A 25,358-nucleotide genomic window follows, 5' to 3' on the forward strand; every position below is an offset into this window, starting at 1 on the left:
TGAAATACTCATGGTGAGGTTTGAAAGGAAGTTGGTGAAACAGATGTCAATACCACTTCTCCTGGGCTCTAACATCCTAAGATTACATGGGGGCAGCTCCTAGCTCTCCTGTCCAGCAGAAAATGAAGCCAAATTGCAGAAAATTAAGGTGAATGACATACCCCGTTTCTATGGAGACATCTGTGATGCCACACACTGCTCCTAGGATCCTCACAGGATGGGGTGCTTTGGAAGTTGGTTCCCTCCCAGCCTCTGCCCACTGCAGTCCACACTGGAGGCTGTGTTCACCTGGCTCCAGACGAACAGACCCACAGGAGAGGTCGGTCTACACCACCACCCGCACAGAGCAAACCCTGGTCTTTTCGTTCCACCTCCCTCATGTTACCGAAGAAAGTCAGCAGGCCAAAGAATCACATCCTCATGCCTGACTTGATGGCCAAGGGCTTGCTGATGCTGCAGAGTGTGGCAGGCCGGGACAACCATACCCCACCACAGAAGCTTTCGAAAAAACAGCGCTCACAAAGCAAGTCAGCCCAGGCAGTCAACCGCTACTACAGAAAGATGGTACAGGGCTGGACTGGGAGGGACCCTGGGAGGCAGTGGTTGGCCACACTTCCCACAATGGATGTGGCCTGCCTCTCCTGCATGCTGGGAGGCCTCATGAAAAGGTCACCTTCGAGAACTTCCAAGCTAGTCTTAGTGGTAGGTCAGGGTGGGCCAACTCTCGAAGTGCATGAGCCTAGAGCTTGGGAGAAAACAGGCAGTCTTTTCAAGCTTCCCTTAAGGTTGTCTAGAAAAGACACAGTGGGGGGCAGGTGGTGGCTCACCAAGTTGTGTGCACACATTGCCATGCAGAAGGGCCCAGATTCAAGTTCTTGGTCCCTACTTGCAGAGGAGAAACTTCATGAGTGGTGAAGCAGGTCTGCAGGTGTCTCTCTTTCTTTCTCACTCTCTCTTCCCCATCTCTTCTCAATTTCTCTCTGTCTTAGCAAACAGAAATGAAAAGAAGGGAAAATAAAAATGAAAAAGGGAAAATGTATGCTTGGGAGGGGTGAATTTATTGTGCAGGCATCAAGCCCCAGTGATAACCCTGGTGGCAAAAAAAAAAATTAAAAAAAGACACAGGTGGAGAAAAAATGTTGAAAACACAGGTGAGGTCAGAAGGTGACTCAGTGGATAGATCACATGCCTTGTATTCTTGAGGTCCTGGGCTCCATCCCTGGCACTGTGATAGAGGACTGCTCTGGTCTCTCTTTCTCTGTGTCTCACTTTTTCTGTCTCTCTCCCTCTCTCCCTCCTCCCTCCCTCTCTATCTCTCCCTTCACTCTCAACTTCTCTTTGGGGCTACTGGTTCTCTTTTTCTGTCTCCCTCCCTCCCTTCCTCCCTCCCTCCCTCTCTAACTCTTTCTCATTAACGAATAATATTTAAGAAGAAATATTGGAGATAGGGTAGGAGAAAGAAGCATAAATACCTGCCCTGACCAGTGCAGTTGTTAAAAAGTATGAAATGGGGAGTCAGGCAGTAGCGCAGCAGGTTAAGCGCACTTGGTGCAAAAGCGCAAGGACCGGTTAAGATCCTGGTTTAAGCCCCTGGCTCCCCACCTGCAGTCGCTTCACAAGCGGTGAAGCAAGTCTGCAGGTGTCTCTCTATCTTGATTCCTCTCTATCTCCCCTTCTCTCTCAATTTCTCTCTGCCTCTACCCAATAACAAATTTTAAAATTAATTAATTAATTAAATCTTTAAAAAAATTTGAAAAACAAGTATGAAATGGGGGGGCCGGTCGGTAGTGCAGCAGGTTAAACTTGCACAAAGCACAGGGACCTGCAGAAGGATCCCTAGTTCCAGCCGCCAGCTTCCTGCCTGTAGACGGGTCACTTCACAGGCAGTGAGGCAGGTCTGTAGGTATCTGTCTTTCTCTCCTCTCTGTCTTCTCCTCCTCTCTTGGTTTCTCTGTTCTTTTTTTTTTTTTTTCCCTCTAGGGTTACTGCTGGGCTTGGTGCAGTAACCGCTCCTGGAGGCCATTTTTTCCCCCTTTTTGTTGCTCTAGTTGTTGCAGCCTCGTTGCGGTTATTATTGCCATTGTTGACGTTGCTTTGTTGTTGGATAGGACAGAGAGAAATGGAGAGAGGAGGGGAAGACAGAGAGAGAGGGGAGAGAAAGACACCTGCAGACCCGCTTCATCGCCCGTGAAGCGACTCCCCTGCAGGTGGGGAGCCGGGGGCTCGAACCGGGATCCTTACGCCAGTCCCTGCGCTTTGCTCCACGTGCGCTTAACCCTCTGAGCCACAGCCCGACTCCCGGTTTCTCTCTGTTCTATCCAACAACAACAGCTTAAATGACAATAACAATATCAACTACAACCAGGGCAGCAAAATGAGAAAAATGGCCTCCAGGAGCAGTGGATTTGTGCCCCAGCGATAACCCGGAGGCAAAAAAAAAAAGTCTGAAATGCAAGAAGCTTTGGTAGCTTTTCCCCTGTGCTGCTTTCCTGTCCCCTTTCTATATCTATATGACATCTAAATTGAGTGTGATATATACATATGTATATTCTCTCTGCAATAAATATTATACTTACAAAAACAAAGTAAAACAAAAAAGAAATCACAGGTGAACATACAGTTCTTGCATCTCCCCTGTGTAGGAAGCCCACTCCATCTCATCTCATCTCCTAAACAGACATCACCTGGGCTTAGCCAGTTGTAGTTCTAGAGTAGAGTGGGCATGGCTGTTGTCAAGTCCCTGCTTACAGCAAGTGACAGAACAGCTGTCACCACATGCAAAGTCCTCTCCATCCTGAGAGGGAGTGTGTCCTGAGGCTTCCCGCTCAGGGACTGTCTTACCCCCCTAACCCAGAGTGAAGTCAAGCCAGATATATACTCCAAGGACATCATCCCCAAGGACACCAGTCTTGAGGACCCCAGCTCTGAGGACACCAGCTTTTTGTCTGAAATGGAGAAGCTGAGGAAGGCGTTCCTCCTTCGTCCTGGATGCCCCCAGCTTAACACCAGGGCCACATCCATCTCCCAGTGCGGTGAGAGCCACCCCCGGCCCCAGAAAGTCACCTCTCTTTCTGCCAGCATCAGAACACTTGACAGTGGTGGCCAGCAAGGGTATGGGGCCCATAGTCACTGTTTCTGGAAGTGGTTTTGTGTACAGAAGCTGGGCTGGAACGTGCAACTGAGGCCAAGGCAGGAGGGGCAGAATGAAGGACAGAAAGGACTGCCTGCTATTGGTACTGCCTCCCAGACTTCTCGCTGTTTTACTTTGCCACCCACCAAAGATTCAGCAGGGTTGGAGCTATGTGAGGAGGGCAAGGAAATGGAGAAGTTAGAAGATTCTAGAAGCTTCAACAATGAAGCCCATAAGTTCACAGATAACACAGTAGGAAGCACCTACTTTCTCTAGAAGTAGGAAGCAGTAAGTGACCATCTTATCTAATCCCACACTACCTTGAAATAGAATCTGAGGCTCGAGAGGACAGCTAAGGCCTCAGTCACCTAACAGACATCATTAAGGCCAGCTGTCACATCTGGACAAGCAGGCCCCCAAACTCAGCTTGGTCCATTCCCCCCTTGAACCATGTTATCCTTAGAGCCTGTGGCTATGACCAAGGCTCTGTGCATGGTTCTCAGTAGGCTTCGAGAAAAAAGTGGGTATCCTCACTTACCCATGTGGATTCTAGGCTGCCCTCTCTCAGCAGGATTCTCAGCAGCACACACTCTATCCATTAGCTGAGCAGGACTGAGGAAGCTTACAGCATCCTAGGGCCAGATCCTGTATACATACTACTCATAGGGTGACTACACTGGCATGACTCATGAGGACTTAGAAGAAGTAGAGTCTGACCCTTGAGGTATAAGGACTTCTGGAAGACCAGGGGCCAGCAAAATAGCTCACTTAGCTAATGTGCAGCTTTGCCATATACATGACCAAGGTTTGTGCCTGTCCCCCACTACATTAAAAGAAGTTTTGATGCTGTAATCTCTCTCTCTCTCTCTCTCTCTCTGTCTGTCTCCCTCCCTCCTTTCCCTGTCTCTTATTAAAAAAATAAAAGTGGGGGGCTGGGTGGTAGTGCAGCGGGTTAAGTGCACATGGCACAAAGCATAAGACCCAGAGTAAGGATCCCGGTTGGAACCCCCAGCTCCCCACCTGCAGGGGCATAGCTTCGCAAGTGGTGAAGCAGGTCTGCAGGTGTCTATCTTTCTCTCCTCCTATCTGTCTTCACCTCCTCTCTAAATTTCTCTCTGTCCTATCCCAACAACAGCTATAACAACAATAGCAATAAAACCCACAACAAGGGCAACAAAAATGAGAAAAATAGCCTCCAGGAGCAGTGGATTCATAGTGCAGGCTCTGAGCCCCAGCAATAACCCTGGAGACAAAAAAATAAATAAATAGTAAAAGTACAGTTGAGTCAGAGAGGTTTCTTGGAGGTAACATGCATACTGGGGCTGTTGCTTCATTCTCCAGCATCATACTGAAAAACAATACTCATAAATAAATAAATAACAAAGACTTAGGGGAGGCAGAGTTTCCAGGAGGGATGGGGAAGACCGTGTCAATTCACAGGGTCTGAGTGGTGCCTAATCTGCTTTAGTGGACATCCCAGTGGGGGCAGGAGGATGGCACCATATTTGCATTCAGTCCCCTGCCACCCCCACCTTGGCTTCCTAGTCAGTGCTTACACAGAAATGAAGAGAGCTGGGAAATTGTGACTGTATCCTCATCAGCTGGCACTGCTACCTCCCCCGCCCCCACAGGTATGGCCATGGCATTACCTCAGCCCAAGGTGCTGTCTATAGACTCTGAGCACTGGAAGGATGACCTCTCCAGCCAGCAGGAGGACGTGAAGGTGGATGGTGAGGGCAGTACACCCCTTGTGGTCCTCTCCTGTAGTCCCAGTGATCTCCAGACTCCTCCCCCTGATCCAGTCCCCCCCACAGGTGTCCCTTAGACAGGGGCTCTGGGGCTGCAGCCCTCCTTGAGTGAGCACTACTTCTGCAAATGAACACACTGGCCCTCACTCATAAAGACACATGGACTCTCGTGTGGCCAGCTCCCAAGGAAAGGTCACTTCTTTCATTTACACGATGGCAAACTGGACAGGAGAGAGAGCTCACTGAGTAGGGCGCGTGCCTTATCATGTACACAGTCCAGGTCTGAATTCCAGCATCACTTGGGAGATGTTGTGACACCAGGGGAAGCTTTGGCACTGTGCTGTCGCTCCCTTCCCCCCCCACCCCGTCCCCCACTTTCTGCCTCTTATCTAAGTGAAAAAGCAGCCTAGAGCAGTGATATCACCCATGCATGAGGCCCAGGCTCCACAAAAATAAATTAAAATGACTATCTGAGGCCAAGTATAAAACGGAGCAGTGTCCCAGGTCACCAGCACATGGAACAGCGCCAGGAAGCCCCTGGCCCTAACTCCCAGGCTCTGGGGATCCCCCAGAGTGTTCAGATGCCCCAAGTTTTTCAAAGAAGCACCAGGTGGGGTGGGGCTGTGGGACGGAAAAACTGGGGACTGGGATGGGAGGTGAGGGTGCAGGTGGGGTGGGGCACCATAGGAGTCTTGAGTCAGTGGAGGGTGAACCAGAACAAGGCAGGACAGCTCCTGAGCATGGCCTGACCACTCCTTCCATTCCCTCTCCCCCCACCAGAGCCCCTCCCATTCAGTAAGAGCGCCTGTGAGTTCCACTACCTGAGGCAACGAAGCCAGTCGAACTTGCTGAGCCCAGTCAGCAGCAGGCCCTCGATGGAGCAGCCTTCCTCCAGGAGGAGGATGCCCTGGTACATCTCCGTCATCCACGAGAAGGTACTGTCCAGTGTCTGGCTCAGGAATTGGGTAACCACAAAAGTGGGTTCCTGGATGTCACCCAAACATCTCAAGCTTGTTTTCTGGCTTCTGTAAGATTTTTTTTAATTATCCTATTTATTTTATTTTTTTTATTTGATAGGACAGAGAGAATTGAGAAGGGAGAGGAAGAGAGACAGAGAGACATCTGTAGCATTGCTTCACTGCTCATGAAGCTTCCTCCAGCAGATGGGGAGAGGGTTGAACTCCATCCTTGAGCATGGTAATGTGTGTGTTCAACAAGATGCACCACCACTTGGGCCAAATCAAATATTTTTAAAATGTGCTTATTTGGTGGGGGGTGGTAGGAGGGTTAGGCTGTGACACACCCAGTAGAACTCACAAATTACCATGTATAAGGACCTAAGTTCAAATCCCCAGTCCTCACCTACAGGGAGAAAGCTTCATAAGCAGTGAAGCAATGCTGCTGGTCTCTCTCTCTCTCTCCCCCACTCTATCTTTCCTTCCCTTCTCAATTTCTCTCTGTCTCTATTTTAAAAAAGTAAAGAAAAAGGGGGAGGAATTGACCTACAGACCAATTGGTTCGTTGTACAGGCATTGAACCCCAATGATGACCATTGGTAGCAATTAAATAATTAAATATGTGTGTGTGTGTGTGTGTGTGTGTGTGTGTGTGTTTATAAGCATAAGAAGAGAGAAAGAGGGAGTTGGGCAGTAGTGCTGCAGGTTAAGCACATGTGGCATAGAGTGTAAGGACCGGCGTAAGGATCCTGGTTGGAGCCCCCGGCTCCCCACCTGCAGGGGAGTTGCTTCACAGGCAGTGAAACAGGTCTGCAAGTGTCTCTCTTTCTCTCCCCTCTCTGTCTTCCCCTCCTCTCTCCATTTCTCTCTGTCCTAAAACAAGGGCAATAAAAGGTAATAAATAAATATTTTTAAAATATTTAAAAATTTAAAAAAAAGGAGAGAGACAGAGAGAGAGAGAGAGAGAAACACACCAGAGCATCATTCTGGCACATAGATGTCAGAAATCAAACTTGGGACCTCATGTTTTTAAGTCCAAAGCTCTATACACTGTGCTACCTCCCAGAACTACCTGTGAATTAAATTTTAGTTAACCTTTTTAAAGATTTTATTTGTTTATTAGAAATCTAGGAGGAGAGAGAGAAAGAACCAGTCATCACTCTGGTATGTGTGCTGCCAGGGACTGAATTTGGGACCTCATATTTGAGAGTCTAATAATGCTTTATCCACTGCTCCACCTTCTGGACCACTGTGAATTAAATTTTAAAATGGACCTGTATTACGGGTCCAAAAAGGATGACAGAGGACCTAGTGGGGGGCTGTATTGTTATATAGAAAACTGGCAAATGTTATGCATGTGCAAACTACTGTATTTACTGTCAAATGTAAAACATTCATTCCCCAATAAATTTTAAAAAATTAATGGCAGTTTGTGGAGGAGGGCAGTGGGCCCAGCTCCTAACAATTCCCAGTGTGTCTCCTGGAGATGTTGCTGATTCAGTGGGGGCTGACTAGAAAGAAGGCTGGGGTCCTCAGTCTCAGTCAGGGTTCTGATCAGCCAGGAGTCAGGCTGAAAGAGGCTGTGACTATGAGTTTCAGATCTGTCCTGAGATGGGGCAGAAAGTACTAAGAAGCAGGGATCTTGGACTCGGGTTGTGGCTCCCAGGATGGCAGGCCTGCCTTCCCTCCCTAGGCTGGGGCTATGGTGCTGAGCCGGCTGCAGAGGCTGAAGGAATCTGGCCCATCTCCCAACAGGACCACTGTCTGTTTATGCTGGGGGAAGAGGTGCACCGGCTGTCAGAGCTGAAGGTTCAGATACTGAAGAAAGACAGGGAGATCCAAGCACTGCAGGAGGAGAAGGAGGCCCTGAAGAAGCAGCTCAAGGACCTTCTCAAAAGCAAAAGCCAGGACATGACCTTCAGCCAAGGCTCCAAGGTAAGCAGACAGCAGGAGCATCTGAAGTCCCTGGTAGTTGCTTCCAGGGCATCTGTACCTCAAGTGGCCTGCCCAACACCCCTTTCCTCCTCTCACAGGAGACAGGCATCATATCCTTAATAGTGGCTGGTGGAGGTGAGGAGCCAGAAGTGGGCATCTCTGAGGAGCAAGAGGGCGTGAAAAGGGAAGACGAGAGGGCAACAGATGAGGTGTCCAAGAGCAGTGCAGATAGCAAGGAGTCTGCACCTGAGGCCAGGGGTGTGCAGGAGGAGGAGGAGGAGGAGGAGGAGAAGGATCATGAGGAGGAGGACACGGTGATTGAGCTGGATGAGGAAAAGGAGAATCTGAATGAGGAGTGGAGACGCTCTCGCTCTATGGAAGATACCTTCGAAGAGGAGCTCATGATGCACCTGGGGGAGTTCGAGCGGGTGATGCAGGAGTTCCAGTTTGAGCTGGAGGTCACCAGAGCCAGATACTCCCTTGCAACAGGTGGGCGCAGGGGGTACAGGCCAGCATGAGGCATGCAGTCCCCCCATCAGGGCCATGGGAGGGGGTGTCCAAGGGAACTGAAGGAGGCAGTGAGCCCTGGGCAGGAGCCACAGCCCTCCACCAGGGTCTCAGAGCCCCACGTCCATCACCCCTACTTGCTCGGCCTCTCCTCTCCCGCCGCTCACTCAGGGGCCATCATGTCTTTACAACGCCAAGTGGACTACCAAGAATCCCAGCTGCAAAAGATCAACTGGGAGAATGAGCTGCTGGAGAAGGAGCTCCGAGAGCGCAAGTGTCAGCTGCAGACCATGTCTGACAAGGTGGCTGTGCCCTCATTTACCCTGTGTGTCTGCCTGATCTGTCCTTTCCCACTGCATTTACTGTTTACTCTGGGGGTGGCACCATCTCTCCTGACACTTGGATGTCCCAGGTCACATGCTGGCAGTAGCAGACCAGGCGTCACAGTTTGTCTGTGGGAGGCTTATGCACCAGTAAGGGCCTGTGCTGCCCTTTGAGCCTCTCTATAGGGTCATACACCTCCTGGACAAGCATCTACAAGCTCCTGAGTTGGGAGGTTGGGGGGTTGTGAAAGCTTAGGGAGGCTTATTAAGTGTGTTCAATTTTCATTTTCTTGAAAGTTGATTTGTTTAATGTACCTAATGAAAGGAACTTTAAATTGCCTCAAGGCTTGTGATGTAAAAAAAATTGCGTGCTTTCCAGTCTTTTCTCTCTGCTTTGCCTGTCCCTCAAGTCTTCTATAAAAGCTTTTATCTTTTTTCTGTTTTTATTGGCATCAGGGTTATCACTGAGGTTCAATAGCTACACAATGAACCCATTACTCCCATAGCCATTTTTTCTTCTTTTTCCCATTTCTTATTTGATGTGACAGAAAGAAATTGAAAGGGGAGGGAAAGATAGAGAAGGAAAAAGAAAGACACTTGCACCACAGATTCACTGCTTGTGAAACTTCTCCCCTGCAGATGGGGTCCAGGGGCTTAAACCCAAGTCCTTGCACATGGTGGTAACATGTGTGTTCAACTAGGTACACCATCATCCCCTTCCCCTTGGAACAGTATTCAGATAGCTACCTCTGGATTTCTAGACAGCAAGCTTGGAATTCACATTATAGATCTTCTTTCTGTTATCAGATGTTTCCCGTCTTTCCTCCCCTGCTTTCCCACCCAACCCCCCAGGGGCTCTTCCCATCTGACCCCCATATGCTGCCATTGTCTGGAAATACCATTAAGATCAATATTGCATGTGCTGCATTAGGACACATGCACATTTGTGAAAGACTGTTAAGATTCATAAGCTTCACGATAAGCCTGCTGCATGGAAGTTCTTTCTTTATTGACACTTTCCTTTCCACTGGAGCACATCCTCCACTGGTTGGTTGGTTTGCTTGGTTTTTGAGAAGGGGGAGGGGGACACAGTTTGTGGGACACTCAGTGTCTACCAGTTTCCTTATGCTACACATTCACAGAGTTTGCTGGATATACACTTCCAGTTTGGAAAGCATCTTTTTTTTTTTTACTATAGTTTTATTTTTATTTTTTGCCACCATAAATCCACTGCTCCAGGAAGCCATTTGTCCCCCCTTTTGTTGTCCTTGTGGTTTTATCATTGTTGTGGTTATTGTTGTTGTCATTGATGTCATCATTGTTGGATAAGACAGAGAGAAAATGGAGAGAAGAGGGGAAGACAGAGGGGGAGAGAAAGACAGACACCTGCAGACTTGCTTCACCGCTTGTGAAGTGACCCTCCTGCAGGTGGGGAGCTGGGGGCTCAAACCAGGATCCTTATGCTGGTCCTTGTGCTTTGCGCCACATGCACTTAACTCACTGCGCCACTGCCTGATCCCTCGGAAAGCATCTTCTATCAGCTGTGCAGGAACTGTTCCATCCTCACTTGCAGGGAGCCTAAGCCATCCTGATTTCCTTGGACACTGCCCTTAGCCAAGTTCCTCTCTGGAAAGTCAAAACATCCATGGGCTAGAGAGACAGCATAATAGTTATGCAAAAGACCTCCATACCTGAGGCTGGGATGTGCCAGGTTCAGTCCCTTGCACCATCATAAGCCAGAGCTGTACAGTGCTCTGGTAAACAAAACAAAACACAAACCAAAAGGAGAGAAAGAAAGAAAGAAAGAAAGAAAGAAAGAAAGAAAGAAAGAGAGAGAGAAAAAGAAAGAAAGAAAGAGATAAAAAGAAAGAAAGAAGAGAGAGAAAGAAAGGAAGGAAGTTGCAAGAACCTGTGGATTGTCTCAGGTGCTCCAAAACTGGTCAGCAAAGTGGAACCTTATTGAAGGCCACTTTTCATTGTCCTGAGCACTTTGAGGTCTACTTGAAGCTCTTGTCCTTTTGATCTGGAAATTTCCTCTTTTGTCCCACTGGCCTCACTAACAGTGGTCCTCAAACCCCCCCCCATTGGTCTTTTGTTTCCTGTCTATTCATTCTTGCCAATCTTGTCTTTTTTTTCTTTTCTTTCTAGATTTCTTGAACTTTCAATAGCCCTACCCTTGAGTTTTCATTTACAATAACATTTCGAACTAGATCTTGCACTCTCTGAATGTCATTTAAAAATATTTAGTTAATGAGGGGGAGAGACAGTGTGTGTCTAGAGCACCACTCAAGCTTATGTAGTGTCAGGTATTGAACTTGGGACCTCAGACATGGGAGTCATATGCTCTACCTACTGAATCATTTTCTGGCCTCTTGAATTTTTCCTTTCTCTTCTTTCTTTCTTTCTTTCTTTCTTTCTTTCTTTCTCTCTCTCTCTCTCTCTCTCTCTCCCTTCCTTCCTTCCTTCCTTCCTTCCTTCCTTCCTTCCTTCCTTTCTTTCTTCTTTCCTTTTACTTTCTCTTGTTTCAGGAGTGTTTCTCTTACCCTGAGAACACTAGTGATAGTTGTTTTTGCTTTACAAGTTTCTGGCACCATTTTTGTTTCCAACTTCCTTTTGTAAATTTGTTTTGGTCTCTCTGCAAGAGCTTCACTACACCACAGTGCCTGTTTCATGCAGAAATGAGCTCTCGGGATCTTTCATGGAGAGGCTATTGATGGTATTGTCAGGCCTCTTCCTCTTGGTTTAGTTTGAGTGCCCTAAAATCTGAGAAAGCGTGAAGAACTTCTTGCTGTGATGCAAAGGTCTAGCTGCTGGTGTGCAGGGAGTCATCGAGGCAGAGAGTGGACTCTCCACACTCCCACCCACATCCACAGCAGAGTATGTTGTCTGCCCCTTAACTAAGCCTAGTATATCCCAAGGCACGGATCCTCTGTGGTATCCCAGACAACTAGTCTCCTATGAGGAAGGAAAGGAGCATGTGACCACTATTCAAGTGTAAAGGGGCATCTGTAGCGCTAAGTTTCTGAAGCCATCCTTGTTTGAGCCTGCATAGGCAGGAGAGCCAGGCATCATGAATTTCTTTCCTATTTCCCCACAAATTACTTTTTTGTTTGTGATTAATGAAAATTTTAATTATCTTTATTTATTTGATAGAGACAGCCAGAAATTGAGAGAAGGGGGAGGTAGAGAGGGAGAAAGACAGAGAGAGACCTGCAGCCCTGCTTTACCACTCGTGAAACTTTCCCCCTGCAGATGGGGACCAGAGACTTGAACCTGGGTCCTTGCACATTCTGCACTCAACCAGGTGCGCCACCACCCAGCGCCGTGATTAACAAATTCACAAGATTGTAAGATTGCAGGGTATAGTTCCACACTACACCCACCACCAAAGTTCTGTGTCTCCATCCTCCTGCTTCCCAATGATAACCACCATAGTTCTCACAAAATCTTAGAAACAGTTTGTTTTTGCAAGTTCATATGTATCAGCTCTCTAGATTCCACATACAAGTGAAACCATCTGGTGGTTGTCTTTCATCTCTGTACTTACTTTGCCATGCACAATCACCTCCAGTTCCATCCATTTTGTCCTAAAGGACACAGTATCATCTTTTTTTTTTTTTATCACAGACTAGTATTCCACGTAGAATATATACCAACACTTCTTTCTAAAAGTATTTTATTTACTTTATTGTAAAGGGAGAGAGGTAGAAAGAGAGAGAGACAGAGATAAGAACACTGTTCAGCTCTGGGTTGATGGTGATGCTGGGACCTTAGAGCCTGAAGCATGAAAGTCTTTTGCATAACAATTAAGCTGTCTCCCCAGCCCTATACCACAATTTCTTTATCTAGTCATCTGTCATTTAGTATTTAGGCTGCTTTCACTCTTTGGCTATTATGAATAAGGCAGCTATGAATGTGGGAGTGCATATGTCTATTCTAACTAGTGTTTGAGTTTCCTATGCCCAAGAGTAGTATTGCTAGATCAGAAGGAATTTCTTTTTTTTTTTTGCCTCCAGGATTATTGCTGGGGCTTGGTGCCTGCACAAGTCCACTGCTCCTGGAGGCTATTTGTTGCCAAGTGACCTCCTGAAGGTGGGGGGGGGGCTCAAACCCGGATCCTTTAGTGGGTCCTTGCGCTTTGCGCCATATGTGCTTAACCCACTGTGCTACCACCCAACCCCCAGCATTTCCATTTTTAGGTAAAGACTCTCCATACAGTCTTTCAAAGGGGCTGTACCTGTCATTTCCTATTTTGTTGATGTAGGCCATTCTCTCAGGTATATAGTAGAACACACTTTTGAGGTCTGAGACTTTCAGTACTTGTTTTAAACCTTTCTTCTTTTTAAAATATATTTAGTTATTTATTATTGGACAAAGACAGAGAGAAATTGAAAGGGGAGAAGAAGAGAGACAGGGAGACACCTGCAGCACTGCTTCATCACTCATGAGACATTGCCCCTGCAGGTAGGGACTAGGGACTTGAACTTGAGTCCTTGTATACTGTAATATGTGTGCTTAACCAAGTGTGCCACCATCTGGCCTCTTAACTTTTTCTCTCGAGGCTTAGAGTTTAGTTTGCTGGATCCTCTTTTTAATTTTCAAGCATTCTGGCTTTTGTTTGTTTTGTCTGTTTTATACCTCTAGGGTTATGACTTGGGCTCAGTGCTTACATGGCTTCACTATACCTATCAACCATTTTGCTTTCTTTCTTTTTGATAGATGTTGAGAGACACAGAAGGGGTGGGGAAAAAGGCAGAGAGAAAGAGAGGCACTGGTAGCACGGCTCTAGTGCTTATGAAGCTTCCTCCCTGTGGGAACCAGGACTTGAACCCAGGTCCTCGCACTCTGCCTGGTGAGCCTCCACCCAGCCCTCAACCTGGCATTCTTTCTTCTCTTCTCCCTATCCTCTGCAGAAAATTTGCTGCCTTCATCTCACTGTGTTTTAGGGAGAAAAATAGAGGCAAGTGTTCACTTTGTGTCCTTGCCCCGGGCCAACTCCTCATCTGCTTTCCAGTTCTCCAACCTCCGGGAAGAAAAGAAACAAGCAGAGATGCTGGGACTGGTTGAGAAGGATAACCTGAACCTCCGACAGGTGAACAACTGTCCAAAGGTTGGGTGAGCAGTTCACTGGGAGACAGAAGCAGGGAAATGGTTCATAGTGGACATGGCACCCACTCATTTCAGACAGAATTCCACTCCACAAATCTCAGAACCACAGACCCACACAAGGACTCCATGTGGTTCAGTTCCCCTCACTGGCTTGGGGAACTCAGTGAGACTTGGTAATTTTTTTGAGGGGACAGTTATATTAGGGATGGGGGTTGTGTGTAACCAGTCTGGGCCAAGTGGGCCTACTCCTTCATCCTCCCTGAACTCTCCTTCCCTCTTCCCCCCCCAGAAAGTATCAGATTTGGAGACTGAGCTCACCAAGCGGGATCAGACCATCGCAGACTTTAACATCAAAGTCAACCAGCTGCAAGAACAGGTGAAACAGCACCAGAACCATCTTCAGAGGTGGAAGCAGTTGCAGGAAGATATGCAGAACAGGAACGAGACGATACATCAAGCAGAACAACAGCTCCGCGTGGCCCTGGAAAGTGTCCAGTCCAGGGTATGCCCATCTCCCCATTCTGGAGGCTCCTGGCTGGTCAGTAGGAGATACAGTGTCCTGGCCCACTGCTAATGCAAAGACACTGTCCACTGAGTGAGTGAGGGCTCTGATTCATGCTTCTTCTAGCCCAGCATACATGCCCAACCCCACCCCCCAACCACCACCAGCAAGGAATCATAGCTCCAGAAACTTGGAGGCAGGAGCAAGGGTTTGAGAGAGTATGGACACTAAATAGTAGGGTGGCAGTGGGAGCTGAATAGTAGGGTGAGTACCATGACCTGAGTGGTTTGTTTGCCAAGTACATTTTGGGTTAAACTATGAGGCTAGGCAGGAAGAGGAAAGGCATGACCCAGGTGGGGCAAATAGTAATAAAGGATTTTATTATCAGTTATGAGTGCTTGGCCAACTGGCGATACAGCATCAGGCAGATGTTATCTGCCTCCAAGAAACACATATAGCAGTCGATGAAGCTGCTCGATTCACCATCAGTGGATTCGATTTAATATGCTATAATCTCCATCCTAAACATGGCCGAGCCATCTACGCCAAATCGTGTCTTGCTGGACGTTTACCACACGGCCTCTTCGACCTTCTCCGACTCCATTACTATTGGAACTATTCAGCTCGTCAACGTATATAAGCCTCCCAGTGCCTCATGGGATAATGAGGTCCTGCCTAGCCTGAATCACCCAGCCGTTTACGTTGGTGACTTTAACAGTCATCACCAAGACTGGGGATATTCCTCCACTCGTGCTGACGGCTCTATCTTAGCCGACTGGGCTTCAGCGAATGACCTCTCCCTATTATACGATCCCAAACAGCCAGGCTCTTTTCACAGTGCTAGATGGAATAAAGACTCGTCACCCGACCTGTGCTGGATTAGCACAGTCAACGGCCAAGCCTTTCCCGCTACGAGACAAGTTCTCAAGATCTTCCCGCACAGTCATCACCGCCCAGCTATCATCCACATTGGTCTCCAGCTCCCACTGATTCTGTGCTCGGAGAAACTAAGATGGAACTTTCAGAAAGCAAACTGGCGTCTGTTCAGTGATCTTACCAACAAATCTATTCCTTGCAATTCCAATTAACTCTATCCCCTCTGAAGATTCCTATAGGCGCTTCCGCCAAACCATCTTCAAAGCAGCTTCCCAAGCCATTCCTCGTGGGAGACGTGCTAACTATACGCCTTGTCTTGATGCTGAATGCGAGCAACTACTAAAGCAGTATGATGAGTCGGGCGACCCAGATGTGGCTGACCATCTCATTGCCTCCCTGGATGCAGCACGCCAAGCCCGCTGGCAACAACTCACGGAAAGACTGAACTTCACCCACTCAAGTAGGAAGGCCTGGAAGCTTCTTCACAGACTGGGTGCCGGTAGCCAACCCCCTCCCGTCTCCCATCCTCCCGTATCTCCAAACTCAGTGGCCAGTCACCTAACTCAAGTTGGACATGCTAAAATCGACCCAGTCTGGAAAAGAGAAATTTCCCATGAGTGGTCATCCCACTTCCGGTAATCTTGTCCATCTCCAAAACTCTCTCCCTTTACACTGTCTGAACTGGAAGACGCTTTGAAGAGGGTTAAACCGGGAACAGCTGCTGGCTATGATAACATCACCCCAGAACTCATTCTTAACCTGAGTCCCACAGCAAAGAAGTGGCTCGCTTCATTCCTGTCCCACATCTTGGAATCTGAGTCTATGCCCAAAGTTTGGCGTCATGCGAAGATTATAGCGGTTTTGAAACCAAAGAAAGACCCAACACTGGCCGCCAGCTATAGACCAATTTCTCTCCTCTCCGTGTGTTACAAACTCCTTGAGAGGCTGCTTCTGTCACGTATTTCTCATCTTACAGAGAAATTCCTATCACCCGCCCAAGCTGGTTTCCGCCCAGGAAGATCTACCTGCGAACAAGCCCTGGCCCTCTCAACTTACATTGAAAATGGATTCCAGAAGAATTTAAAGATGGGTGCTGTCTTTGTTGATCTCACAGCAGCCTATGACACGGTCTGGCACCGTGGTCTCCTGGTCAAGATCTCAAGATGCCTGCCTCCATGGGTGGCCAACACTATATCGTTACTTCTCCAAAACAGAAGATTCCGGGTGCATCTGGGTGACAAGTCTAGCAGATGGAGACCTGTCTCAAGTGGCCTCCCCCAGGGCTCTGTTCTGGCTCCTACGCTATTTAATATTTACATCAATGACCTCCCAGAAACTTCTTCAAGGAAGTTCATCTACACCGATGACATCTGCTGTGCAACTCAGGCATCAAAGTTCGATATCCTCGAGGAAACACTCACGAAAGACATGTCTCTGATATCTGATTACTGTAAAAAATGGTGACTAATCCCTAGCACTGCAAAAACGGTATCATCTGTTTTCCATCTACACCATGCCTCGGCCTCGCGTGAGCTTAATGTGCAGCTTGGCGATACGAGAATCCGGCATGAAGCCCAGCCAGTCTATCTTGGCGTTACTCTCGATCGCACTCTGTCATTTCACGAACATCTCATAAAAACTGCAGCAAAGGTGGGCGCGAGGAATAACATCATTGCAGGACTGGCCAGCTCCTCGTGGGGCGCGAGCGCTTCCACACTACGATCATCATCTCTGGCATTATGCTATTCCACTGCAGAATACTGTGCCCCAGTATGGTTCCGTAGCCCCCATGTCCACTTGGTCGATTCCAAATTATATTCCTCCATGAGGATAATTTCTGGAACCATCCGTTCCACCCTGGTTCCATGGCTGCCAGTTCTTAGCAACATTGCCCCGCCAGATATTCATCGGGATGCGGCATCATCTAAGTTCATTTCCCACGTCTACGCTCGACCAGACCTGCCAATATATGCGGATATCTTGGTTCACCCTGTCCAACGCTTGACGTCTCGTCATCCAATCTGGTCCCCTACGCCTACACTGAACTTCTCTGTTCCAGACTCTTGGAAACAGAGTTGGCAGTCAGCTGAGGTAAAGAACAAACACCTCATCACAGACCCCTGTAAGCGTCAACCTGGCTTTGACCTAGCACGTTATGATTGGGCCCTCCTCTATCGCTATCGAACAGGCCATGGCCAGTGCACCATGTTCCACCGCTGGGGAGCCAGAGACAACCCGAACTGCCCCTGCGGCTACAGACAGACTATGACCTACATAGTGAATGACTGCCACTTCTCCAGATTCAAAGGAGGTCTCGAAACTTTACATCAGGCTCAACCTGACGCTGTTGACTTGCTACGGAAGAAGGGCAAATGCTAGAAGGAGAAGGTGGATGCTACAGGTCAGGGTTAGGTGGCCCTAGTAAGTTACATAGCTGTATCTTCTCCTGCTGACTCATGCCTCAAGACCTCCCCAACAGAATGTGGTGGAAAACACACCTGCAGCCCTCAGGGTCACGGCAGAGCTTCTATTCCTCCACTGCTCTGGAGAGAGGGAAGAAGAGTTGATGGCGTGTGCATTGTCATTTTAAAGATGTATTTATTAGGTTATGTGAGAGAGATCAGAGCATTAGTTTGCATATGATCGCTGGGGAGTCAGAGACGACCCGAATTGCCCCTGCGGCTACAGAGACTATGACCCACATAGTCAACGACTGCCACCTCTCCAGATTCAAAGGAGGTCTCGAAACTTTACATCAGGCTCAACCTGATGCTGTTGACTGGCTACGGAAGAAGGGCAAACGCTAGAAGAAGAAGTGCTTGCCATTCATGGAGACATTGTTCTTGGCATAAATATTGTATTGCTTTAAAAAAAAAACATTTTATTTATTACTTGATAAGATGGAGGAAAAATTGAGAGGGATGGAGAGAAATTGTGAGGGGGGGGATAGAGAGGGAGCGAGACAGAGAGACACCTGCAGACTTGCTTCAGCATTCATGAAACTTTCCCCCTGCAGGGGGGGACCAGGTGCTGGAACCTGGGTCCTTGCACACTATAATGTGAGAATATATATATATATATATATATATATATATATATATATATATATATGAAGTATTGACAAGACCATAGGATAAGAGGGGCACAATTCCATAATTTCCACCACCAGAACTCCATATCCAATCCCCTCCCTTGATAGCTTTCCTATTCTTTATCCCTCTGGGAGTATGGACCCAGGATCATTATAGGGTGCAGAAGGTGGGAGGTCTGGCTGCTGTAATTGTTTCCCCACTGAACATGGGTGTTGACAGGTCGCTCCATATTCCCAGCCTGTCTCTCTCTTTCCCTAGTGGGGTAGGTATCTGGGCAGATGGGGCTCCAGGACACATTGGTGGGGTTGTTTGCCCAGGGAAGTTAGGTTAGCATTATGATAGTGTCTGGAACCTGGTGGCTGAAAAAGAGTTAGGATATAAGGCAGAACAAATTGTTGACTAATCATGAACCTAAAGACAAGAATATTGCTGATGAAGATTTGGGGTCTCCGTTTTGGAAGAAGCTAGTAGGTCTATTTTAGGTATATTGCAAGGGACCCAGAACTCTTACTAGTTTTTGCCTGAGCTTGACATCTAATATGCAGATGACCTAAGTTATTGTCTGGGGAGATGGTGTCATACTTGGAAAATAATGTGAGTGTTTAATAAGCTGTGCCACCACCTGGGCCCCCCCCCCGATTTTTTAAAGATGTATTTATTTTATGAGAGACAGACTACAGCATTGCTCCATCACACACAGTACTGGAGATCAAAACACATGATCTCATGCACACAACTACTGAGCCACCTCACCAGCCTGAATCCCTGGATAGAGACTATTCAGTAAGGCTGTATTAGTATCCCCACCTTATGGATAAGAAGCTGCTGCAGGAGATTTTTAATTTTTAAAAAATTGTTTTATCTATAAAAAGGAAACACAAAAACCATAGGATAAGAGGGGTACAACTCCACACAATTCCTACCACCACAGCTCCATATACCATCCCCTCCCCACAGGAGAGAATCTTAAGCTATCTGAGAGTCCAGGTGGCATAGAGGTAGTGCTGGGGATGAGGGCATGGGCCCCTCTCCAAGTGCAGGCTTGGAGAGAGGCAGCTGCATGGGACCAGAGAAGGAAATCAGAGGAGAGATATCCCAGAAACAGAATCCAAATTCCGGCTGAGACATAGGCTGGAATAGGTGGTGTGTTCCCTATTCACCCACAAGGAATGACAGGCATGCCCCAGTGGTGCCCTCCCTCCTATAAGGGACAGCCTTGAACAGTACCCTTGAGGATCTGCCTAATTATCTTTTTATCAGCTGTATCTCCAGCTAAAGCATGAGGTGGGTCAATGGGGTAGGTTTCATTCATTTTGGGCTGGCAAAATAGTTCACTTAGCTGCTTTTCATGTGTACAACCTAGGTTTGAACCCAGCCCCCACCACATTAAATGAAACTTTAGTGCTGTGATCTCTCTCTCTCTCTCCCTCTCCCTCCTTCCCTCCCTCCCTCTCTCTCTTTTTCTCTCCTCTGTTTCTACCGTTAAAAAAAGTTTCAAATCAGTTTGGCAGAGCCTGGAACACTGTGTTGTGGAAGGTTCTGAGGCTGAGTGTGAGGGTAGCAGAAAGTAGTGCTATGACTGACAAGTGATACCTGAAGCAGGTCCAGGGTCTGGAAACACCCCTTGTTCTGTTGGGAACTACCTCAGATACAGAACATGACATTCCCCCCACCACCCTTTAGTAACCATAATATCCAACACAATACCTAGCAGAGTTTGTACCAATGCATACTGGGAGGAAGAAAAGGAATGCCTCTCCAGCTCAAAGTTCATGTCTTGTGACATCCTCAATGTTAGTTAAACCCTTCCTCCTTGCAAGACTCCTTGTGGCAGTGTCTTGCAAGGCTCGTCTCTTCAGTCAGGCTTGTACATGGCATTTCTGCCCCATTGGGACTTCAGAGTGAGGAGCTGGTGCCAAGCTTGTTTTCTGACTTGGGGACCCTGTCTGACATTCTAGGTCATAGACTGGAGTCCTTCATTCTGAATTTACTGGGCAGTGTAGTTAGCTTGATCCTGGAGAAGTGACTGGGTCCCAAGCCACAGACCAGGATGCTGATGTAGCAAAAGACTAGCCAGCCTTAGCAGCCCATCCTGGTTAATGATTGGTCAGCACTTGACTTGTGCAGATGTCCACAACACAGAGTGCCTCTGGGTCACTAATAGGCAAAAGGGGCTCGTCAAATAGTTGGACAGTGCACAGCTGGACAATTAGACAGTGCTATGTGAGCAACCCAGGCTCAAGTCTAGCACTGAAGAAAACTTCAGTTCTGTGGTGTCTCCACCACCCCTGGTCTCTGTTTCTTTCTTTTTCTATCTGAAAAAGTCAGAAGTGGTGAAGCTCCAGCAAGCAAGCAAGAAAAGGGAGGAAAGAGAGAAAGGAAGGAAGGAAGGAAGGAAGGAAAGAAGAAAGAAAGGAAGGAAGGAAGAAAGGTCGATTAAGAAAAGGAAGGAAGGTAGGAAGGAAAGAAGGAAGGGGTGGGCCAAGTGGTAGTGCATCTGGTTGAGCACACATGTTACCATGTATAAGGACCTAGGTTCAAGTCCCCAGTCTCTACCTACTGGAAGGAAGCTTTAAGAGTGGCGAAGTAGTGCTGTTATTCTTCTCTCTCTCTCTCTCTCTCCCTCTCCTTCTCCCTTTCTCTCTCTTGCCCTTGCCCTCTCCCTCTCTCTGTCTCTCTCTTCCTTTCTCCTCTGTCTCCCTCTCCCTTCTCAATTTTTCTCTTTGTCCTGTCAAACAGATAAATGAAAAGAAGGAAGGAAAGAAGGAAGAGCAGAGAGGCAATAATTATTCAGTGCAGTAGAGGGAGGGGTCACCAAGTGTTCTGTTAATACCAAAAATGGGGACAGGGCAAGGGACCAGGAGCTCTTGTCTCCTAGGGTCAGTAAGAGATGAGACCTGTTCCTCCAGGGGTGGAGATAATGCCCTGGGCTTGTTGGGAGTTTTTGTGATGTTTTGATTTTTTTTCAGCCCATTTTCAGGTTTTATTTTCTCAATTAAAATAAAGTTGTGATGGTGTGGCTGAGTGTTTGGTTAGTCTACACAGTTCTATCTCAAATGTCTACGACCTCTGGTCATTTCTAGTGCCCAGAGCCTCAGAGAATGAGCTTCCTTTAGTGACCTCTCACGGGTGGTGTATCCTTCCCTGCAAAGCCCTCCATGGTCATGGTCACTCTTTCTGCTTGTAGCTCGAAAGGCTGAGAAGTAAGATCATCCAGGCTGCTTTCAACATCACTGGGATCAAGTCTACAAGCACAGAGATTTCTGACAATGACATCCTGGAAGCCCTACAGGTACATGCAGAGGTGTCCCTGGCCCTGGGCCGTGAAGCTGTGGGCTGGTCTCTGGACTTCTCTGAGTTGGCTGGGGAGGCTCCCACTTGATATGTTTCACAGGGGTGAGATGTTACTCCATAAGGCTCTCATGCTGTTTTATACTTTTTAATTCTTTTCCCCTCTTGTTGGTTTCTTTGGGTATTTTCCAGCTTGATGATTCTATCAGTTGCTACTTTTCTACAGTTAAATCTGCTTTTTTTTTTTTTTTTTTTTTTTACCAGAGCACCACTCTGCTCTGGCTCATGGTGGTGCGGAGGATTGAACCTAGGACTTTGGAGCCTCAAGCATGAGAGTCTCTTCGCATAACCATTATGCTATCTACCCACCCCTTGTTATACTTTCTTAAGGTTTAATTAATATGTTCTTTTATGCTATTATTTCTTTTTTACCTCTATTTATTTATTATTTGGGGGAGGGGGAGGTGCATGACTTTACTCTGGTATAGGTATTTCCAGAGATCAAACCCAGGACCTTCAGGACCTCATACTTGAGAGTCTAGTACTGCAGCCTGGGAGGTGTTGCACTGAATAAAGCACCCCTCAAGCAACTCTTTCTCTCTTATTAATAAATAAAATAAAAGGGAACTGTGGTAGTGTACATGGTTGGGGGCACATATTACCATGCCAAAGGACCCGGGTTCAAGCCCCCAGTCCTCACCTGCAAAGGGAGAACTTCACAAGTGATGAAGTGATGAAGCAGGGGTGCAGGTGTCTCTCTGTCTCTCTTCCTCTCTACCTTCCCATTCCCTCTGTATTTATTCAATTAATTAAAAATAAACTATTAAAAAGATGGATTTAAAATAAATAAATCTTTTTAAAATGGAAAAAAGTGTTCTTCTTTCCTCATATCCTCTCTGGCACTTGTTTCTATCCTTTCTAGTGTATGACATCCTCACAGGTGAAAATGGTAACTCACTGTTGTGTTCATTTGCATTTATCTGATAATCAGGGACTTTGAGCATTTTTTTTCTTATCTCTTGTCCATCTGGATCTCTTCTTTAGTAAACATTCTACACATATCCTCTCCCCATTTTTAATGAGATTGGTTTTTTGTTGTTGTTGTTGCTGCTGCTGTTGTTTTTTGAGTTCTTTATACATTGCAGTTCTTAGTTCTTTGTATAGCAAGTAGTTTATGGCCATACCATCCTGAATGCATCCTCTCCTCTGGGCCAGTTCCTCCCCAGATATTTCTCCCAGCTTCAGGCTTACACTAACACCCCTCAGTTATGACTCAGCTATGGTCTGCAGGTTCTATAACCTGTGTTTTTCCCAGGAGCAGAGCCATCCTGAAGTTGTGGGCTTGAACCCAATCAGTTGTTACAAGCTGATCAGGAGCGGGTGTCTCTCAGGGTCTCGGGGAGTTACCCATAAAAGACAGTCTCTTATCCTTTTTCTGGGATTGTGGCCCAGAACAACTGTTAGTGAGCTGTTTCCAGCAACTTCCTTGAGTAGGACTTCATCTCTGGAAGGGCAAATTCCTACTGCTTGAGTGCTTTTAAGTTCTGACTAGAGGCTCCCAAGTTTCTCAGTTGAATGTGTAGGCTTAGTGGTTGCCCCAGGTTGAAGCAGAACAGACAAAAATATACAGCATGGAAGCTAGTTGTAGAGAGAAACCAGGGGGATTTTGCTCAGCTTCCAGCACGTTCCACTCACCAGGGTCTCTGGAAGGCCATATGTACATGGGGCATGTAGATGTAAGCTGTCAGTCACTTCCTTGGACAAGAGCTGTGTGTTCATAAGGAATGTCTCATGGCCTCAAGGCATTTCTAGTCGTAGGGAACTGGGGAGCTTCACACTCCTTGGTTGATTTCTAGCAGTGTGACATCTGCCTTGTTGACATGTGTCTGCTCCCCCAGTACTCATTTATGAATCTTTACTCCCCAGCATTCTACTGTTGTCTGAAGTAAGATGCTCTGTTTTCTGTACCTGTCTGCATGCGGTCCCTTCACTGATGTTGTCCTCAGGAACTGGGGTGTCTAATGTAGGCACGAGCCTTTCAGTTTAAAGCACAGTTGTCCCTTCCTCTCTTGGGTAGTAGTTCTCCAGTGTCATTACTCGTAAAATTATGTTACTTTTTTTAAAAAAAATAAGCCGCCAGAGTTATTTCTGGGGCTCAGTGTCTTCATGACTCTGTTCCCAGCAGTAAATTTTCCCCCTTTTCTTTTTCTCTCTCTTTTTTTACATTTAATTATCTTTCTTTATTGGATTGAGACAGCCAGAAATTGAGAGGGAAGGGGAGACAGAGAGGCAGAGAGAAAGAGACACTTGCAGCATCACTTCACCATTTGCAAAGCTTTTCCCCTGTAGGTGAGGAATGGGTCCTTGTGTACTGTGTAATATGTGTGCTCAACCAAGTGTGCCACCACCAGGCCCCTTCCCCTTCCCCTTTCACTCTTTTTTCTTTTTTCTCTTCCTCTTCTTCTTTGATAAAGGGTGAGAGAAAGAGAGAGATGGGAAGGGAGGGAGTGAGGGAGGAGAGACACCTGCAATCTGTTTTACCCCCTGCAGGTGGGAACTAGGGGGCTTGGACCTGAGTCCATGGCATAGTAACATGTGTTCTCTACCAGATGTTCCACCACCCAGCTCCTAATTATGTTACCATGTTTCTTGTCCTCATGTTTTGTGTCCCCTTTCTGTGATCCTCTGGTTGCCTGATCTTTCTATACTGTTGCTATACATCCCTGTCATTTCATCATATAAGCAGGAAGAGGTGAAGTCTATTGTCTTGTGTGTTCTGCCATCTTGGTGGAACTAAAGAGTCAGACTTGACCTCTGAGGTCTCAGAGGATTGAGTGGGAGAAGAAACACATAGAATGCACCCCTTCTAGGGCTGAGCTCTGTGCTTCATCTCTGTGGTTGAAGAGACCACGGTGGAGTGCTCATTCTCAGAGATCAGAGCTTCCTCTACCACCAGCTATATGGTTCTGTTCTGTTTTGTTTTGTTTAAGATTTATTGATTTATAAGAGAAAGAAGGGCAAAGCGCAAGGACCAGAGTAAGGATCCCAGTTTGAGCCCCTGGCTCCCCACCTGCAGGGGAGTCGCTTCACAGGCGGTGAAGCAGGTCTGCAGGTGTCTATCTTTCTCTCCTCCTCTCTGTCTTCTCCTCCTCTCTCCATTTCTCTCTGTCCTATCCAACAACAACATCAATAACCACAACAACGTTAAACAACAAGGGCAACAAAAGGGAAAATAAATAAAATTGAAAAAAAAGTAAAAAAAAAAAAAAGCAAGAGAAAGAAGGAGAGGCAACCAGCATCATTCTAACACATGATGCTGGAGGTTGAACTCAAAACCTCATGCTTGAGAATCCAGTGCTTTATCCACTGCACCACCTCCCAAACTGATACCTTCCCTCAATCTTAAGCTGGTGGTAAATATTCACAGCACATCTCTGCTGAGAGAGCTCTGCTGGGGGAGGAGAAGGTGCTGTCCTGAGCTGCAGGGCCTGGGCCACGGGGTTGTTTCTCTCCTAGACCATCATCACGGAGAGGACAGATTACTACAACCAACTGAAACAGAAAGGAATCAAAATGCCTCCCTTGCACCCATCGGAGATCTTTTCTTCAGTTAACAAGATTAAGAAGACAGTTCCCAAGTAGACCTAGTCCAGGGCCCCAAATGTGGTCTGCCCAGTGTAGAGAGCCATCTGTGTGTCCCCATGAGACCCTGCTTTTCCCTCTGCTTCAGAATTAAACCCAGTGTTGGTTTTGGCTCACCCTTTCCTTCCCCAATACTCATGGGACAGGGGAGGCTTTCTTGGGGGAGCACTCAAATACTTCAACACTCCTTTTCCAAAACTCATGTTGGGGTTCAGCATACCAGCTCAAGCCTCTGGGTCCTTCCTGG

At 47.1% G+C, this 25,358-nt stretch overlaps 1 protein-coding gene across 3 annotated transcripts; it reads left to right on the forward strand.

Moving 5' to 3' along the window:
• Window positions 1-252: 252 nt before the first annotated feature.
• CCDC27 (coiled-coil domain containing 27) lies at window positions 253-25,227 on the forward strand. 3 transcript variants are annotated; one of them, XM_060201295.1, is made up of 11 exons: window positions 253-564; window positions 2,855-3,032; window positions 4,762-4,860; window positions 5,659-5,813; window positions 7,590-7,769; window positions 7,868-8,258; window positions 8,448-8,578; window positions 13,614-13,691; window positions 13,998-14,210; window positions 21,366-21,470; window positions 24,986-25,227. In XM_060201295.1, exons 1-11 carry the CDS (start codon window positions 379-381, stop codon window positions 25,109-25,111), a joined length of 1,842 nt encoding a protein of 613 aa, XP_060057278.1. In that variant the 5' UTR covers window positions 253-378; the 3' UTR covers window positions 25,112-25,227. The 3 variants fall into 3 exon arrangements, with proteins under 3 accessions (XP_060057278.1, XP_060057279.1, XP_060057280.1); XM_060201296.1 differs by having other exon boundaries at window positions 8,475-8,578; XM_060201297.1 differs by lacking the exon at window positions 2,855-3,032.
• The last annotated feature ends 131 nt before the right edge of the window (window positions 25,228-25,358 follow it).

The sequence above is a fragment of the Erinaceus europaeus genome, chromosome 11, assembly GCF_950295315.1.
Source record: "Erinaceus europaeus chromosome 11, mEriEur2.1, whole genome shotgun sequence".
Lineage (NCBI taxonomy): Eukaryota > Metazoa > Chordata > Mammalia > Eulipotyphla > Erinaceidae > Erinaceus > Erinaceus europaeus.

Coding starts and splice junctions, on each gene's coding strand:
- CCDC27 (XM_060201295.1), top strand. CDS start 379: ATGTTACCGAAGAAAGTCAGCAGGCCAAAGAATCACATCCTCATGCCT. Junction 565..2,854: donor ACCGCTACTACAGAAAGATG/GTACAGGGCTGG, acceptor CCCCTAACCCAG/AGTGAAGTCAAGCCAGATAT. Junction 13,692..13,997: donor ATAACCTGAACCTCCGACAG/GTGAACAACTGT, acceptor TTCCCCCCCCAG/AAAGTATCAGATTTGGAGAC.